This window comes from Apium graveolens, chromosome 2, assembly GCF_009905375.1.
Source record: "Apium graveolens cultivar Ventura chromosome 2, ASM990537v1, whole genome shotgun sequence".
Classification (NCBI taxonomy): Eukaryota; Viridiplantae; Streptophyta; class Magnoliopsida; order Apiales; family Apiaceae; genus Apium; species Apium graveolens.
In genome coordinates, this window is record NC_133648.1 from 33,345,535 (window position 1) to 33,364,666 (window position 19,132).

A 19,132-nucleotide genomic window follows, 5' to 3' on the forward strand; every position below is an offset into this window, starting at 1 on the left:
CTTTGAGAAGTGGTGGGTAGTAAGTCATGTGTGACTTGGCTCTTCCACTCTTTCTCTTGCCCCCCTTTTGTTGCAGTTGCTACATACTCGAAAGCGACTTTTGTATTATATCGGAGAACATTGTTTTTAGTAATAATTTTGGGATGCTTTTTAATTCGTGACCAAACCAGAATCTCAAAAATTAATTTATAGAATATATTTTTCAACCAATATTTATCCTCGTTAAAAATGAAGAGTTAAATATGTGACATATCATATATAGGATCTTCATTTTATTTTATCGTATATAGAATATAATCTGACAGGTTTGAAATTTTGAAATGATTTACCGAAACATTAAAAAGCATTTGTCTATGTTAAATTTTTGTTCATTTGTAAAAAGATCACTTTTTGTTATTGATTTCTGTTTTACCGGCAATTGAAGGAGCATGAAAACTACAGGTGCTCGCTTTAAATGAAAGCACAAAAGCAGAGTTGGCTTCTCCATATGTGTTGGAGTCACTGAAAAGGAGGCTAAAAAGATTGACATATAAATGTGTGAATAAAAAAAGAAAGAACATTAAAATTGATTAAGATATATACAAAATACATGTCCATTCTGAGACCTTTTCTCCCTCTTTGTTTTTATTCAAACAATAAAGCTACTTATTATTTTAATAAAGCAGGGGAAACAAAGAAAGAAAGCGACTTGTTTTTTCATTTGGCCCATTTGCATATTTAGTGGACATGGCATCTTTGTAGTATTGCTAATCTCTACCTCTTCCTCCCTTTCTCTTTTATTTATCCCATAAATAAAATCTAACTTATACTCCCTATGTCTCATTCATTTTTATATATTTTTTCTCTTTTAATATTTCATTCAATTTTATATATTTCAAAATTTATTCAAAATATTAAAATATCTCATTCAATTCTATACATTTCAAAATTTATCCAAAATAATAAAATTTTAATAATATAAAATTTAACTACATCCACTAGATTCTCCCACTACACTCACTTTATTTATTAAATATTGATTGGTGCCATCACTTTATCCAATTATATATATATATATTGAAAAATCTAATTTTATATATTTGTTTTCTCCCATCCCACCACCTTATAAAAAATAATTTTATTTTAACATATTTCTTATCATTTGTGCCCAAAACATTTGTATATAAATGATTGGAAGAAGAGAGTATAGATTATTGTTCCATTAAACAAAGAGTTAATTGCACTTTGTAACCCCCACCTTTCATTTAAAATCAAAACAGTATATCTACTTTGTAAAATACAGTTTGCAACCTCTAACTTTCAATATCAACTACAACGCGATTATAAAATTGAAAATGAGACGTTAATATTAATAACTAAAATTTTAATTAATTAAAATATTTATTTTAATGCATTTTTTACATGAAAAAAAATTATAACTATTTTCTATTAGTAATACTCTAAATTAATCATAATGCTAAATACTTAAAATATATTTATTAGGCAAAATATATGTTTATATATATAATCATAAACTTTCTAAATATATCTATATTTTAAAATTTTAAAAATTATACTGAGTAATTAAATAATTGACATTAATATTATTTTTATAATTTGAAATTCTAAATTTTAGTTTAATTAAAAATAAAAATTATTATTTAAATATTTTTCTGAATTCAATTATACCCTCCACAATATAAATATTTTTAACAAAATGGTTAAAAAGATGCATATTGTATTTGATGTGTAAAATTAGGGGTTGCAAACTGCATTTTTGAAAGTAAGTATATGATTTTGTTATTCAATGAAAGGTAGGGGTTGCAAAATGCAATTAACTCTTAAACAAAACCTACTCATATACGTTTAGGGGTGTACACGGATCGGGTTGGGCGGGTTGAGGGAATTTAGCAACCCAACCCAATTAATTCGGGTTTTCAAAATTTCAACCCAAACCGAACCGTTTAAATTTGTAACCCAAACCAATTTGTAATACTTCGGTATGGATCGGTTTGATCGGTTTAGTAAATATTCAAAACTAATATTAATAATTATAAAATAAAGCAGAAAGTCTCAAAGTCTGAAACACTTGAAAATAGTTCAACAAAATATTAAAATCATCCATGTCAGATATGGCTATACTGAGTCTTTAAACATTTTTTAAACATTGAACTCGATAAACAAAAACAATGACCTATTCTTTAAACATGAAGGACTGATACTATAATTTACAGATAAATCAACCTATCTATTAGGCATGAACATATTCACAGTTATAAAATTAACAAATTAATGTGTAAGTATATTTTTAATCGGGTTGGATTGGATCGGTTTAAAAATATCGAAACCCATATCCAACCCAATTAAATCGGGTTGACATTTTTTCAACCCAAATATATATCGGGTTGAAAAAATTCGGTTTGAATCGGTCGAAATAAGGTCGGTTCAGATCGGTTTGATCGGTTTGATCGGGTTGTGTACACCCCTATATACGTTATTTACACAACATTTTCTGATGTTCACTTTCCTCGTTACTAAAATCCACAATCTCACCTGATTCTATAATATGCACTCGAATTAGGGAGGATATTCTATTTGCTTGTAATCCCCTGTGATGCTGTGTTTCCGAGATTTTTTTGGGAGAGAAGAGAAAAAAAAAAGATGGGAGGAGAAGATAAGAGAAATAATAAAAGAAAATAAATTAATTATGTGCTCCCGAGTTTGTGAAAAAAAAGGAGAGAAAGTAACAAAAAAAGGTAATGTAAGAGAATATTTACAAATCTTCCCATTTTTGGGAAGAAAGTTTTGAGAGAAAATTATAGGAAAAAAAATTTCCCGATCATTTCTCTTCTCTCGTCAAAAAAACTCGGGAGCATGTCTTGTAAGAAAAATTTTAAAATTTTCTCTTCTCTTCTCTCCTCTCCATTTTCAAATTTTGTGAATATTTTAGGAGTAAAAATTTAATCCAATGAAAATCAAATTCTGAAAAATTGACGAATTTAAACCTAAAATCAAATTTAATTAGCAATTCTAACTTTATTCATCATCAGCTCGCTAATAATATAATGTCAAGACTTAGAATGAACGACCATTGTTCCTATAGTCAGTTTACTGTTAATGTGATGTCCGATTCAATTTAAACGTAACTCAACTAATTATGCGGATAAATAACATATCATCTTACCATTATTATTTCTATATAAATTCGAGTGTTTTCTTAAAATTTACGGAAGTACTAAACAATAGGGGTTGTCCGGTTGTAAGCTCGGGGGTTTGAGAAAATGAGCTGACGGATTCCGAAAGTAAAATAGTTGGGGGGATGATATTTTGCGAGGACTAATAATTGTAGATGATGTTTTGGGCAACTAAGAAAGTAGAGTAAACAAAGAATGTCCCACTTTACCAACAATAAACAAATATACTCTCTCCCTCTCATTCACTTCCATTTCATACAAACAAAATCTAAGTTTTCTTTTATAATACTATTTCCTCCACTCTCGCTCTTCATTTTTCTATTCCATAACACACACACTTTAATATTATAAAACAACTACAAACACTTATTAAATACTTAATTTTATTTCCTCTTTATATTTTTATGCTTACCGGTTATGCCGACGCCGGTGAGCACAGCGCGCGAATGCCTAACTGAAGACTCCGCGCGTGTACTCGACGACGCCGTCGCCGTCGCTCTCCGTCGTAGCCACTCTCAAACAACCTCTCTTCACATAATCTCCGCTCTGCTTTCTATACCTAATTCAACGCTCAAAGAAGCTTGTCAACGTAACAGAGGCGGCGCGTACTCCCCACGCCTGCAGCTCCGCGCGTTGGAATTGTCTGTTGGAGTTTCATTAGATAGATTGCCGTCGATAAAGTCGCAAGATGAGAGTGAATCTCCACCGCCCATTTCGAATTCATTGATGGCGGCGATCAAACGGTCACAAGCGAATCAGAGAAGACATCCAGAGACTTTTCACCTGTACCAGCAAACACTGAATCAAAGCCATCAAAACGGTGTCGTTTTGTCAGTTAAAGTTGAGTTAAAACATTTTGTTTTATCTATTTTGGATGACCCGATTGTGAGTCGGGTTTTGGGTGAAGCGGGTTTTCGGAGCTCCGATTTGAAGATTTCGATTCTTCAACCGCCGGCTCAAATTAGGTATCCACCGCCTTTGTTTTTATGTAATTTAGTTACTGATGAGTCGAAACGATGTCGTTTTAGTTTCCCTTTTGCTATTGAGAGTGTTGATGAGAATTGTAAAAGAATAAGTGAAGTTCTTGTCAAAAAGATTAAGAAAAATCCGATTTTAATTGGGTTTTGTGGTCATGATGCTTTGAAGGGGTTTAGGGAGAGTGTTAAGAATGGTAAAGTTGGAGTCTTGGATAAAAAGATTGATGGGTTGAGTTTGGTTTGTATCGAAAATGAGGTTTCGGAGTTTGTTTTGAGGAATGGGAGTGAGGAGATTATGGGGGTGAAGTTTGATGAGGTGGGTGATGTTTTGGAGAGGTGTAGAGGGTGTGGGGTGGTTGTTGATTTCGGAGATTTGGGTGTTTTTGTTAAGGGGGGTTTGGTGGATGGTGTGGATTATGTGGTTTTGAGGTTGAGTAATTTGGTTCGTGTTTATGGTGAGAAGATTTGGTTGATGGGATTTGCGGAGAGTTATGAGATCTATATGAAGTTTGTTGATAGGTTTCCGACCATTGAGAAGGACTGGGATTTGCATATGCTTCCTATTACTGCTTCTACACCGCTTAATGGAGGATCATACTCGAAATCCAGGTGTGGGAGGTTATTTGTTTTTATTATCTCTATTTTATAAAAAATGATGTGTTGGCTTTTCAAACATAAAAGAATTGTTCATACATTGGCTGTGGTGAGTGCTCAATGGATAGAACTTTAAAAAATTACGTTTTAGGATTTAGTGCCATATGTGTCATTTTTATAAAAAAAAATTATTATAAATATAAACTCAACTTGCCAGATGAAGAGATATAGTGAGGAACTTAAATATTTAGCACACCTTTTAGGTCACTATTACAGTTAGAATAACTTAAGAGCTGAAAACTAGTCATGCAATCCATGTATTGTTTTAAGATTTGATGAAAGATGAATAACTAAACAGTCTAAACTTACTAGTAATCAGAATCAGATCCATGTGCATATATCATGCTAATAATTTGGTTGAGAACATAAGAAATGATTTGTTGCTGCAATTTTTGTTGCAAAACATGATTACTCTGTCAATATAGGGTTATATATTTATTTATCTTGCTAAATGGGTTATAAATTTATTGATAACTCAAGTTTCTGGATTTTCCTAGATGCAGTAATTTAAAAGCCAGATTATCTTTGTGATATGTCGATAAAGCAAAAACCGTGCATCGCACGGGATATAAGCTGTATATTTAAAATTGAATTAGTTTTTATTTGTAATATTTTACATTAAGGATGTTCCAAATTTTTTTGTTGTCTGATAAATTAAATTAGAGTGCCATTTTGTGAATTAGATCTGACAGTTCCTTCCTCGTGTTGATACAGCTTGTTGGGGTCATTTGTGCCATTTGGAGGTTTCTTTCCTGCTCCGCCCGAGTTTAACAATTTACTAGAAAGCAAAAGCCAATCCATACCTCGTTGTGACATGTGCAACGAGAAATATGAACAAGAAGTGTCTTCAGTTCTTAATGGAGGTTCAACTACTTCCACTGCTGTCCAGGACCTGCCTAATTTATCATCTTGGTTGCAAATGGATGATATTGACAAATGCAAGAGTGCAAATCCATTAGAGGTGTGTGACACTGTGACTCTCTTGAATTGTTAATCTCTCCATTAATTTAATGCTTAAAACATGTTAGAATATGTGCCCGTCATCTCGGTGCAGGTTAGGGATGGTGGTGTACAAAATGCTCGACTCACTGGGTTGCAAAGAAAATGGAATGATATATGTCAGCGTCTTCACCATTCTCGGTCACTTCAACAAGATAAATCAAAGGTCGGGTCTTCAGTTCCTGCTGTTGGGAGCAATCATTCTGATGCTTCAAGGAAAGATAGCAATGGTAAAGATTCTACATTAAAGGAATGCATATGTACAGATCCTTGTTCTTGCATTTCCTCAAACCTGCCAATGATTTCTTCAAGACATAGACAGTATTTGGAAGTACCTGTTACTTCAGTGGCAGAAATCCCAAGTCTTAAAAATAAAGTGTCGGTAGAAGTTTCAAGCATTCGGAAGCCAGAGATAAACCCCAAGGAGCCATCTTATGCCATATGCAGTCCCCTGGTTCAGCCTGGTCTTACATCATCATCATCTGTTACTTCTTCCGTCACCACGGATCTGGGACTAGGAACACTTTATGCATCTTCTGAGCAAGAGCATAGAACATCCAAGCCTCAGGATTTTAAAGAGCTTCCAAAAGTTTCATGGTATGCATCTGCCAACATACCTGCTAAGATTGTTGGGGACTGTAGGCATACTCCTGCCAGCAATATTATGCAAACATCTTTTAACCCCAGTCCAGGTGCGCAGTCAGATGATAAAGATTTCAAGTACCTGTGGAAAGTTCTTTCTGATACTGTCGGCTGGCAAGAAGAAGCCATTTGCACCATCTGTCAAACCATATCTAGTTGTCGAAATGGGTATGGTAGACTTCGTGGTCAAACTTACAAGAGAGACATCTGGCTCAGCTTTCTTGGACCAGACAAAGTAGGAAAGAGGAGAATTGCTAGTGCACTTGCTCGAATCAGCAGGGAAGATTTGTTTACAGTGGATCTAGATCCTGTCAATTGCTTTAGCGTCCAAAATTCCATCATTGACAATCCAGATTCTAGCAGCAAGAATTTGAGCTTTAGAGGAAAAACTGTTGTTGGATATATAGCAGAGAAGTTGAGCAGAAAGCCTCCTTCAGTCGTGTTGCTTGAAAATATTGACAAGGCTGATTTTATTACTCAGAAAAGCTTGAGTCAGGCTATCAAAACCGGCCGGTTTCCGGATTCAGATGGACGAGAAATTAATATCAGCAATGTGATCTTTGTGACTACCTTGAATCATGATAGTAACGTTGTTTCTGGAGAAGGAACGCCTAAATTTTCAGAGAACAAAGTACTGGGTGCCAAAGGGTTGCAAATGAAAATTGTAGTTGAAAGCGTTGCTGTGGATATGCCCAGGACCAGGGGTGCAAATGTGTTGCTAAAGCCGATGAAAGGAACTTCAAACCAGGTTTCCATAAATAAAAGAAAGATTATTGATGATACCGGCAGTTCACTGGAATTAGTGAACCGAAACCAAAAAGTGTTGAGGACATGTATCGATCTCAATCTCCCTGTAGAGGATACAGAAGGAAATGATTACGAAGCATGTGAGAGCTACTCTAGTTCTGAATCTTCGGATGTTTGGTTGGAAGATTTTCTAGACCAAGTGGATCAAAAGGTGGTATTTAAGCCATTTGATTTTGATGCACTGGCCCAAAAATTTTTGAAGAACATTGAGAAGAGCTTCAGAGAAACCATTGGATCTGATATTTTGCTAGAAATTGATTCTGAAGTAATGTTGCAAATCCTTGCAGCTGCTTGGTTATCGAATGAGAGAGCAGTGGAGCTTTGGGTCGAGCAAGTTATTCTTCAAAGTTTTGTGGAAGTCCAGCAGAAGCACCATCTAACTAGAGGGTCTATTCTAAAACTTGTTGCTCAGGAAGGACTTCAAATGGGAGAGAGAGCTCCTAACATCAACCTTCCTGCAAATATAAGTGTGAATTGATTTTTAAGAGTACGTTGATTGTAAATATATGTATGTAGTTGCTAGCATAAAATTGTCATCTGTTGGCAGGTAACTTCACAATTTTATTGAGTCGTATTACTTCATGATTCACTTGAACAGTGTATTGATATCATGTGTATATTACTAATATTATTAGTTCATACTCATTCAGTACTCGAGCCTTATCACAAAGATCTGAAGAAAACTTATGTTTTCACTTTTCAGTAGTCGATACATGTACGAATTTTGGCTGTTTCGCTATAAAACCTGCCCCTTGCTTCTGATATTTCTCTATCTAGACAAATTTTATGTCAAATTTCTGTCGATCATGAATTGCATAATTAAGCTACCTAATTTAACGAAGTTGCAGTCCAGTTAATTTAGACAAAAGTCTCGGTTGAAATGCTTTCTTTAGTCTCAGTTGGAAGGTATTTCTTCAAGTTTCTAACCTTCAGTTTGCTAAATAAGAAAGTTGTGACAGCTGACCGTAACACACAAGACGTAGTAGAAAGCTAAAACTTGAAATTTTACAGCCGTAGCTGCAAAAATGTACAAGATAAGATTACATTGTTGTTTTCTGAAGCCTATACAACACTGTAACAGTTCGGTAAAACACATACTATGTTATTCTTTGTTTGCAACAAATGACAATACAACAGCGGTACAAAGGTTTCTTTACATTCCAGACTGACTACCTACGTCCCCGATTCTGAACAGACGTCTTTCCGCTTACTCCTGATATCTGTTTTAGACTTGTAAGGGCATCTTGTGCATGTTTCTTTGTGACGGCATTTCCATGCTTAAAGGCTTCCACCAATGCCCTAACCAAGGGCTGGTTGAGAGCATTCTTTTGCGTCTGGTTTTCCACTCTCAAGATCCTTTCCACCATCCAAATTGCCTTCTCTTGAAGCTCCCCTGATCGAGCTTGTATGAACAGCAAAAACATGGCACTAACTACACCTAGACGTTCAAGCTCATCAACAACATATTCAAAATTAGCACTATAAGTATCTAATACTAGTGTTGAGAGGGCTTCCACTGCAGCGATTTGAACGCTGGTATGGTCATCCTTTAGGAGATCAACCAGTGGCTTAATGCAATTACCCTTCAACAAGCACAACTGGCTTTCTTCTTCACATGGGGAATTGTGAATAAGACAGGCAGAAGGTTTTGATGAACGTTTCCTAAACATGAATAATAGAGATGAGCAGAACCCGTGGGGAGGTTGTGGCTCTGATTCCCCACCACAAATTGCTCGTCCAGTTTCTGACAGGTACTTCAAACCTAGTGCAGCCAGCTTTCTCTCTTTTGCCTTTGAACTGAAAACGAGCTGCTCACAGAAAATCGTCATAATACGGTGCTCTTTGATGATGTTAATAGATTCTAGATCTGGGCTCCTAGTGAAGTGCAGAAGGAGACCAAGAAGCCCTTCGTCCATAACTGAGATGGGTCGAGATGTTCTTAAATTGGAGCTACGGTGCTGTTCTTTAAGTGTAGCAACAATCCAGCCAACAAAACTAGGTCCGAGGACGTCTTTTACTTCACTATCCAAGAGGGGAAGATTAGCAAGTATGCAGGCAGCGTCCGACCTCTTACCATCAGTAGATTGTGTATCCAATATCTCGTTTTTAATTAAGTGTAGCTTGTTGGAACTTTTTAGTTCATTGACCAGATCCTCTCCAAGCCTATCCGAGAGCAGTCTTGTGAGTCTAAAAGCATAAGTTCTATGCTCAACCTCTGAGTAATCAAGAAATGTTATAATGGTTTTGAGACCATCACAAAGTTTTATGTGAGCCATGACAGATTCTGCACCAGAGATCACATGCGGCCCATTAGGTACAGATGAAGTGTATATAATAGCAGAAAGCAAGTACAGTACCAAACAGGATGGTATATGCTGAGGGCAATCTTATACCTATTCTCATCAAACCAGTCGAAATAGAGTACCACTTAACAAAACACTAAAAATAGAGTACCTGATGCATGCGGAGATTGTGCAATTCCAAATAAAATCTGAAGAGTAGATAATTGGCATTGAGCAGATGAAATAGATAAATGGCCAAGAAGACTTGAGATTATAGATTCTGATTGCAATAGATTTTTCTCCTTGTCGGCTGATGCTAACTCCCATTGCCCAGGTTTAGCAACTAGATTTGCAATAATAGCCGCTGCCAGTTCCTTCTGCTCTGCTGATGAGTCCCGAATTTCAAACATTATACTTGTAATAGCTGGAAGTATGGCAGAATCAACAAGTATGGTCACATTGTCATCCAAACATGATAGGTTATGCAATGCTCTTAAGCTTGGGGTTCTTCCTTCTATATTAGATAGCAAGTCAACTAGTGTTTTGGCGCTTCTCCTTGCAATTTCTTCCTTTGCGCTGTTTGTCAAGGTCATACTACCCACCAGGCAAGCCATCTCTATTTTACCATCATCAGAACCTGTCACATGGAGACTGTAAAGAACTTGTACTTTGGGGAAAACAAACTACTTAAAATTACACACAAATTTAGCAATTTCAGTGCTAGTTGCTTCAACTGTGAGGCAAATTTTCACAAAACATAGTGAACTTATTAAAAAACTGAATACCAACCGCATTTCAGTTACTTTAAACAAATGTGTAACAAATGATTTTCTCTGAAACTTGAATAATCTTTTTTTTTACTGGATAATTTCTCATGTCAAAACATTACCATATAAACAAGACAACAGAAACTGTACCTTTGCATAATCTATTAAGTAGGGGTTCAAATCTACCAGCTCCTGCTAAATGCTTAATGTTATCTTCTACTCCTTCCATCCGCCTCAAGACCTCCTCAGCTAAATTAGATAAAGATGGCTGCTCTGAATTACCAACCATGCTTGAGAGCAAAACCAACGCCCCTTTCTCAGAAGCAATTTTAGCACAATAAGCTTCATCACTTGAGAGTTCAAGTAATAACCTCACAGCACACTCTCTTTCTTCCTCTGAGCTCCCGATGAGGCTATGTATAGTCAATCTGGAAACACCCTCTTCTAGCATTGTTTTCTGGAAAAAAATATATAATACCAGATACACGGTTAAAACTCTACAAGTGCATCTCGCAACTGTAGCATTTGAACACGATGTCCTCTTAAAAGACGTTATAATTTGAGAAACTGATTCCCATGTTTTTTGAATAGCGTAGTAAATAAAGCACTCAGTATGCCAAATCAAATATTCATTATCCTTTGCCAGCACTTATATTGTAAATATGTTCTACTTTGACAACAAGATGAGGCATCTGTTAGTACTGTTACACTTACACTTATAGTCATATAGACACTAGTTTGTACAGATAAGAGCATCTAACAGCATAGATTTTGAGGGAGAGGATAGCATATATCATTTTAGAAGAGTATAATGCGACTTCCTACTCTTTTGTGAGTTTATAATAAATGGTTAGTATTTTGAAGTAAATCTGAATTCTAAAGCATGAATAAGAGTAATGGCAATACAATCCATGACATGCAAAGCATTTAAAAACTAAATAAGATCCAGAAGACACACCTTGCATTCTTCATCCTTAGCAATGCTAAGCAGAGCCATCAAACCTTTGCTTCTCATATGAGATCCCATACTTTTTGTAAAAGTTTTTAGAAATTTTACCAAAAGAGCATCGATACCAGCAATTCGTACTTTGTATCTAGCCAACTGATTCTCTTCCGTTATCTTATGCATACTATCAAAAACCTTCTCAACTTGTTCCATAGAAGGAGAGTTCTCACTTAGATATTGCACAGCACATGTAATCTGATTTTCTATATTTCTATTAGTCCACTCTTCGATTGCTCCAGCTAGTCCAATGTTAGGTTTCTGCTCTAATGAGTTAAGGACTTGTCCGGTCACAGGGCACGTTGGATCACGACCATCTTCAAGACACCTATCAAACCAGTAGGAAATTGCAGCCCGCTCATACGTTAGTGATGACTCCAACACTACTGGATTCTTCATAACTGTTTTAGTTAATGGACACAGAAAGTTCTTAAAAGGTGAAATGTGCAAATCATCGTCTGAATCAATATCAAATGTTTGAGCCAAAGTATTAGTTTCGATAGACCAGTTATCCACAATTCTTTCCACAGATGTCAAGATTCGCCTCTCTGAGACGGAACTGGAACAGGCTAAATCTTTCTTTAATAACTGGACTTGTTCTAGTAAGTCAGCAGGATTATTGGAATCAATCCCAAGGGCTCTAGCTAAATCCATTACAATAGCACTTTGGATTATTTTACTTGTTGGTCTTCCTTCTCCTTCTTTCTGCAGTGTGTGGTGTACTCTCTCTTCATTTTCTGTTACCTGTGCCATCATGCAAGTCAGAAACATAATCCATTTTCGGTTTTCTTCATTAAAACACAAAAAAGAATAAATTCTGTCTACACAGAAAATCCTTCATGTCAGATACAGAGGCCTACAGAGGGTTTGCTTGTCCTCTTTTTTGTTTGGACGGTACAGGTACTCCATACTCATAGGTACTCCGTGCTGGCGTGTTCATATTAGACGGTAGTGCAGGAACAAACACATCATAATTTTTTGATAAACATATGCAATACTAGATTTCTATTGTCAGACACGCTTGTACAGCATTTGTTCTCCTCATTTGTTCTCCTATTTTCTTTATACATCCCAAGTTCATTTCATATGCGGTCTTTCAGTTGGTCAAAGTCTCCAACTTCCAAAAGAAGGATCTTAAATTTCAGTTGTTCATTTAGACTTGTTTTGAAGTTAGGCCTAAAGTTTATTAATCAGAACAACATAAGGCCTAAATTTACTGGATTAAAATTTCTTGGTTTGAAGTTCTTAAATTACATTTAGACTTGATATTACTAACACGTAGGTAAGTCTACCATACTCGAGGCACTACCAAAATTCAGCACTTTGTACTTGTAGCAGCTAATGTGATATGATCACACCAGAATTGCATAATAAGGTAGCAAATGAATCATCTTAAAGCTGTAAATCGGTGGGGATATTAGCCAAGAATCGCGTAAAAGTTGCAAATTGTCAATCATTTTGGATGAAAAATGTTCTAATTAAAACAATGTCCAATAACGTTAGAATTTGCTTAAGACTTAAAAAACATATGTGCATGTCGAAAAAGCAAAAATGAAATAAATTTTGAAAAAAAGAGGGGGAAAAGGAAATTACTCTGTACTGAGCTTGTTTCATATCATTTGAAAGATCAGCAATCTTCTTATGAAGATCAGGATTAACGATCTCATCCATAGCCGAATCAAGCAACGCTAGCCATCCGCCAATCGCAACTGTTGCCTCCTGTAACGACAAGCACAATGATTCACAATATATGAGCACATATATCTTACTCTTCTTTCCATAAACTTCCATACTTCCTGCCACATTCTTCAAGTTTTCCGCTATTCCTTTTATCGATGTTTTAGCCGAAGCAGGAAGCTGTTCAGGTAATGATGTCCGGGCTAGCTGGCTGATCACTACGTGTAGACGCTTAGCATAGCTGGAGAACTTTCTAGGATTCTCCCACGAGTCATGACTGTCGTTGATCGCGCAGATTTCAGAAAGAAAATTAAGGACTGATTTTATGGCCGAGGAGGACGAGATCATTTTCGAATAAAATGTTGAGATTCGAGTAGTTATTGTACTTTGTAGCAGTAGCTTCAGGTGAAATTGTTTTTAAAGGTTAGATGAAGTGAACTATTTGTTCTTCTCTTCTTCATTTTATATTCCCGCGTCAATCTCAATTGCACATTACTCCATTAACGATCGATTTTTGAACTGCATTGGGATTTCAAATTTAACGGGATTATGCAAAGAGGGTAAGGGCCACCTGCATTGTGATGAAGGTACTTGCAATTCTTTATTGTGTGTAGATGTTTCAGGGGAAAATGCATGCTAGTGAAGGCCGAAGGGTAATGTTACAATTAACTATTGTATTCTTTAGACGTAAATTACTTAAAGGACATTGTACTTGATTACCGCCCAAAAATGGATGGACAGTAATTAGACCCGTACACACGTGAAAAAAAAAATTAGTGTTAGTGTTTACTTTTTTAGTAACGGAACGAAAATACACGAATATAAAAGTATATGATCGAAATTTATTGAAATATAGTGTCGGTTTTATGTTTTTTTCGATACACGATACGACACAAAATATATGATATAAATAAATATAATAATTATATATTAATATTTATAATGAATATATGTATATTTATAATAAATATATGCATATTTCTTTTTAGAGTTATTTGCAAAATGCATCCCCCTGATTTGGCCGAAATGCGTTTTTTTACCTATACTTTAAATAACTGCATTTTGCATCCTCTAACTATTTTTGGCGCGACAAATTGCACCTTTTTCGTTAATTTTGTTAAAATTCTCAGGGGTATTTTTGTAAATTAAAATATTTAATTATAATTATATTATTATTTAAGTTTTTTGACCCTCTAAATGATACCTTTTAAAAAAAATTAAAAAACGGAAGTTGTAGTGAACGAAAAAATCTTTTCAAAACAATTACATTCAAAATTATCAAAAATTTTACGAAGTCAAAATTAAATTAAATCTATACTTAATGAATTTATTAAAAAGAATTATAAAAAAATATATTTCAGTTTTGAACCTTTTTATTTCAGGAAGATCTTTTCATTCCCTATAACTTTTATTCTTTAATTTTTTCTAGAATGTATCGTTTAGAGGGTCAAAAACCTTAAATAAAGATCTAAAAATAATTAAATATTTTAATTTACTAAAATACCCCTGAAAAATTTAACAAAATTAACGAAAAGGGTACAATTTGTCACGCCAAAAATAGTTAGGGGATGCAAAGTGCAGTTATTTAAAGTATAGGTAAAAAACACATTTCGGCCAAACCAGGGGGATGCATTTTGCAAATAACTCTTCTTTTTAAAATAATTACTTAATTTTATAATATGTATATAAATGTTATCTAAATATATATTTTTAATATATACTTCATAAAAGTTTTACTTAAAAATCTTATATTTTTATTTATTTATTTTAATTAATATTAATATTCAATTTTACACGAAAAACACGTACGATACGAAACGAATGAATTGTTAAGTCAATGTTGTGACAACCTGGGTCAAATTCCGAGCCTTTTTCGAAAACCGGGTCAAATCCTGATTACGAGTCTGAAATAAGGCGAAGCATACTGTTCCGAGTGCAGCCAACTTGGGTTATGACAAGCCCACCACAGGCCTCCAAAAGATCATGATTTGTTCGTGCACTTAGTAGTAGTACTTTGTCTTATAAACTGAACAGAAGTCCCAAATCTACTCCACGTGGGACTCGGATGTTACAAACTCCCCCACTTAAACTCCCGACGTCCTCATCAGGCCCAAACAGACAGCCCATATCCATAGGACCAAGATCGTACCTCTGTAGCCATTGTGGGATAATACCGGCTGGCTTCGTGTCCCCACCTCCGGCAACTTGACGCATCAAGCTTTCGAGAGTCGGCTTTGATACCATATGTGACAATCCGGGTCAAATCCCGAGCCTTTTTCGAAAATCGGGTCAAATTCCGATTACGAGTCTGAAATAAGCCGAAGCATACTGTCCCGAGTGCAGCCAACTTGGGTTACGACAAGTCCACCACAGGCCCCCAAAAGATCATGATTTGTTGGTGCACTTAGTAGTAGTACTTTGTCTTATAAACTAAACAGAAGTCCCAAATCTCCTCGATGTGGGACTGGGATGTTACAGTTTAGTTATGTTGTGTATATATATTAGGACGTGTTATGTGTATTTTATAAACCCAGTCAAACACTACATGTTAACAAATATATAATGTTTGTTTGAATTTGTGATCATGTATCTACCAACCCATTTAATCGGAGTACTAGTTGAACCAACTTATGTATAAATATGCTATTAGCATATCATTTATCTTTGTATAACATCTTCTCTTTTCAGGTATGTTCTATTTCCCATATTTTTACTTTTGTGTTTTACATGTTTACTGCATACTTCTATATATATATAATTAAATTACATTTTTGTGAACTTATTTATGACTGCTCTAATTCACTTGTTATTAATTTATTTTATTATTTAGTTTAATGGTTATGTGTATAAAATTATAGTTTACTTAATTTAATCATTTTAGTTTGATGTTCATTATTAATTTTTTTTAGTCAACAATCACCATATTTTTAGTAAATATTTAATGCATGAATTTATGTTTCAATTATGTGTTTTGTGCATTCATGTGTTATATGTTAAATATATGTTTGATTTAGATGTACATTTAAATTAGTAAACCTATTAAATATATGCTCATGTATTAAATTGGTTATACTTATTTTGTATAATGATACTTTCACATGTAAGGTTGTGAAAATTTTATACACCAATATTGATGTTTTGTCCATTTGCATAATCCTAAGGATATGTTACCTATTTTATTTATTTTTGTTATTTTATTTTAAGGATTATATAGATAGTAAATATTGAACTTACACCTATTTTATTCTGAATTTAAATAGTTTACATATAGACTTGATTTATTATTATTATTATATATAATATATTTAAGTGTTACAGTTTTTTTTATTTGTCGGTGTTATGGATAAGAAATCAAGGTTATTACTTGCTGTATTTAATACTAAGATTCGGGAGCTCAAGGCCTTTAATGGCTGCTCTCGTGTTTCGTGACTCAATCTGCCTTTACGAGATGCCTACGTATCTCTGTGAATTAGAGAATCAAGCCAAAAACGTAGTTCTGATTTGTGGGGTGAGACCCCTTATATAGATGTTGGTGGTCCTTGAATTGGACTTGGTATAGGAGACTTGGTGGGCAAGTCTCATAATTAGAATGGACTTTGGAGTCCTAGATAGTAGGAAACTGATTCCTTATCCTTTTAGGTCCCCTTGAGGCTTATCTATAAGGATTTATATCCTTATCAGGACTCTTCTCAACAGCTGATTTTTCCCTTATTAATTAATTACGAAATTAATTAATAAACAGGGCTTTTGGGCCATTTTTATTCGACCAGACCTGATCTGGTCCATCAGGCTTAACCTTTCTGGTCTGAATATCAAACATCTTCTTATTGGGTCTAGCAGCCCATTATCAGGATTTATTTATCCCTATCATTTGCCCCCCAACTTTTGGGAAACATTGACTATGTTTCGCAGAAGTTAAGTCTATTCATGCCCTTACAGGGTTTCGTTCTTGCGTAAAGTGTGGAGCGACCTACACGTTTACAACGAATTTTTCCTTTTATTTAGGAATTATTTTGATTTCCAGGAATTTTTCCCTTATTTCCGGGATTTTCCCCTAATTTCTGGAATTTTCCCTAATTTTTCTGGGATTTTTCCTTATTTTTCTGGGATTTATCCTTAATTTCTGGATTTTTCCCTTAATTTCTGGATTTTTCCCTTAATTTCTGGGATTTATCCTTAATTTCTGGATTTTTTCCCTAATTTTTCTGGATTTTTTCCCTAATTTTCTGGATTTTCCCCTAATTTTCTGGGATTTATCCTTAATTTCTGGATTTTTTTCCCTAATTTCTGGGATTTTCCCTAATTTTCTGGGATTTTTCCTTAATTTTCTGGGATTTATCCTTAATTTCTGGATTTTTTCCCTAATTTCTGGGATTTTCCCTAATTTTCTGGGATTTTTCCTTAATTTTCTGGGATTTATCCTTAATTTCTGGATTTTTCCCTTAATTTCTGGATTTTTTCCCTAATTTCTGGGATTTTCCCTAATTTCTGGCTTAAAATCGATCAGAATGCATTCAAAATCGATCAGGATGCAGACAAAATTGATCAGGATGCAGCCAAAATCGATCAGGATCCTGATCGAATTAGCTCAGGATCTTACACTCTGGTCGACAGGATTCCTGATCGATTTCGATCAGGATTCTGACCGAATTGGCCTTCAAAGTGACACCCTAGTCGATTGTTACACGGGCTTGATCGACCAGGATTCCTGATCGATTTAGATCAGGACTCTGGTCGAATTAAATGGCTCTCGACCATTCTGATCGAATGGAATATCGATCAGGACTCTCTTCTCTGTCGATCAGGACTCTGATCGATCTTAGGGGATTTCTTCCCTCTGTTCGAATAAGATATCGATCAGGACTCTCTTCTCTGTCGATCAGGACTCTGATCGATCTTAGGGGATTTCTTCCCTCCTGTTCGAATAAGATATCGATCAGGACTCTCTTCTGTGTCGATCATGACTCTGATCGATCTTAGGGGATTTCTTCCCTCCTGTTCGAATAAGATATCGATCAGGACTCTCTTCTGTGTCGATCAGGACTTTGATCGATCTTAAAGGATTTCTTCCCTCCTGTTCGAATAAGATGTTGATCAGGATCCTCTTTTGCATCGATCAGGACTCTGATCGAACCATATTAAGGTTCTGGTCGATTTTTGACTTTTTAAATTCCACAGGAGCTTCTAGATTGTTCCTGATACTTCTTGTAGATGGGCCTCTAGGTTGGGCCTGGCTAAATGGGCCTAAAAACGCCTCGTATTCCGAGCTTTTCGCCTATATAAGTGTAGTGTGGAGTGAGAACCCTCACTTCACTTCCCACTTCTCATTTTCTCTCACAATTTCCTCTAGAGTTCTCCCTTTGAGAAGGCGATTTCCGGCTACCAAAGCCACCGCAGCTCCACCATTTTCAAGTATTTCTGGGTTTCAAGCCTTCAACCGAAGCATATCAATGGCGGACCGTGACCTGGCTCGTTTGCAGAAGATGAATGTCTCTAAAAGAGGTACAAACATTCAAATTCAATCTCCATATACTTCCCTCATTGATATGATTAACTCGAGAGGTGATGAATATCCTTCTCTATCTGAGTTAGATTCGTATAATCATGGTAACACTTTTCATGAGTTAGATGGTAGGATAGAGTCTATGAACACCTTGTACAGACTTCCACCCCACCTTAGGATCACTCCAGCCGCCCCTGGGGATAGGACTTGTAATTGGGAGGGGGATACCCTGTTCATTTATCGAGGAGCCCTGACCGCAGGTCTTAGGTTCCCATTCCATGAATTTATTCCTCGTTTACTAGCCGATGTACGAATCAACCCTTGTCAACTCCCTCCTAACGCCTGGAGGAACATTATCTGTTTTATGGTCCTTTGTCTCAGGAATAGCTTCCCTCTTTCCGTAGCTGTCTTTAGGAAAGTTTTCCAATTCTATAATAGTTCCATGAGTCAGCCAGGCTGGGTTTTAATTCGCCAACGGCCCAAAATTCCCCATATCTTTGATAGTAACTCTATAGTCGAGAACAACCCTAAATGGAGGGATGAGTTTGTCAGGCTGACCTGGGCTGGGGGTGATTGGGCCACACTCTTCCGTAGGCCATTTTGCAAAGTATCAGATGGTAGTCCTGGTAGCATCAGATTAACTGATGA

General features: G+C 35.6%; 2 protein-coding genes across 2 annotated transcripts; one reads left to right on the forward strand and one right to left on the reverse strand.

Moving 5' to 3' along the window:
• The first annotated feature begins 3,234 nt into the window (after positions 1-3,234).
• LOC141707253 (protein SMAX1-LIKE 6-like) lies at positions 3,235-7,904 on the forward strand. Its single transcript, XM_074510305.1, has 3 exons — positions 3,235-4,759; positions 5,519-5,765; positions 5,859-7,904. The coding sequence occupies exons 1-3, from the start codon at positions 3,591-3,593 to the stop codon at positions 7,728-7,730; spliced, it is 3,288 nt and encodes a 1,095-aa protein (XP_074366406.1). The 5' UTR covers positions 3,235-3,590; the 3' UTR covers positions 7,731-7,904.
• Positions 7,905-8,421: 517 nt separating this feature from the next.
• LOC141687664 (U-box domain-containing protein 44-like) lies at positions 8,422-13,329 on the reverse strand. Its single transcript, XM_074492855.1, has 5 exons — positions 12,898-13,329; positions 11,260-12,048; positions 10,452-10,758; positions 9,707-10,171; positions 8,422-9,536 (listed from the first exon to the last, which is right to left on the reverse strand). The coding sequence occupies exons 1-5, from the start codon at positions 13,327-13,329 to the stop codon at positions 8,422-8,424; spliced, it is 3,108 nt and encodes a 1,035-aa protein (XP_074348956.1).
• Positions 13,330-19,132: the final 5,803 nt, after the last annotated feature.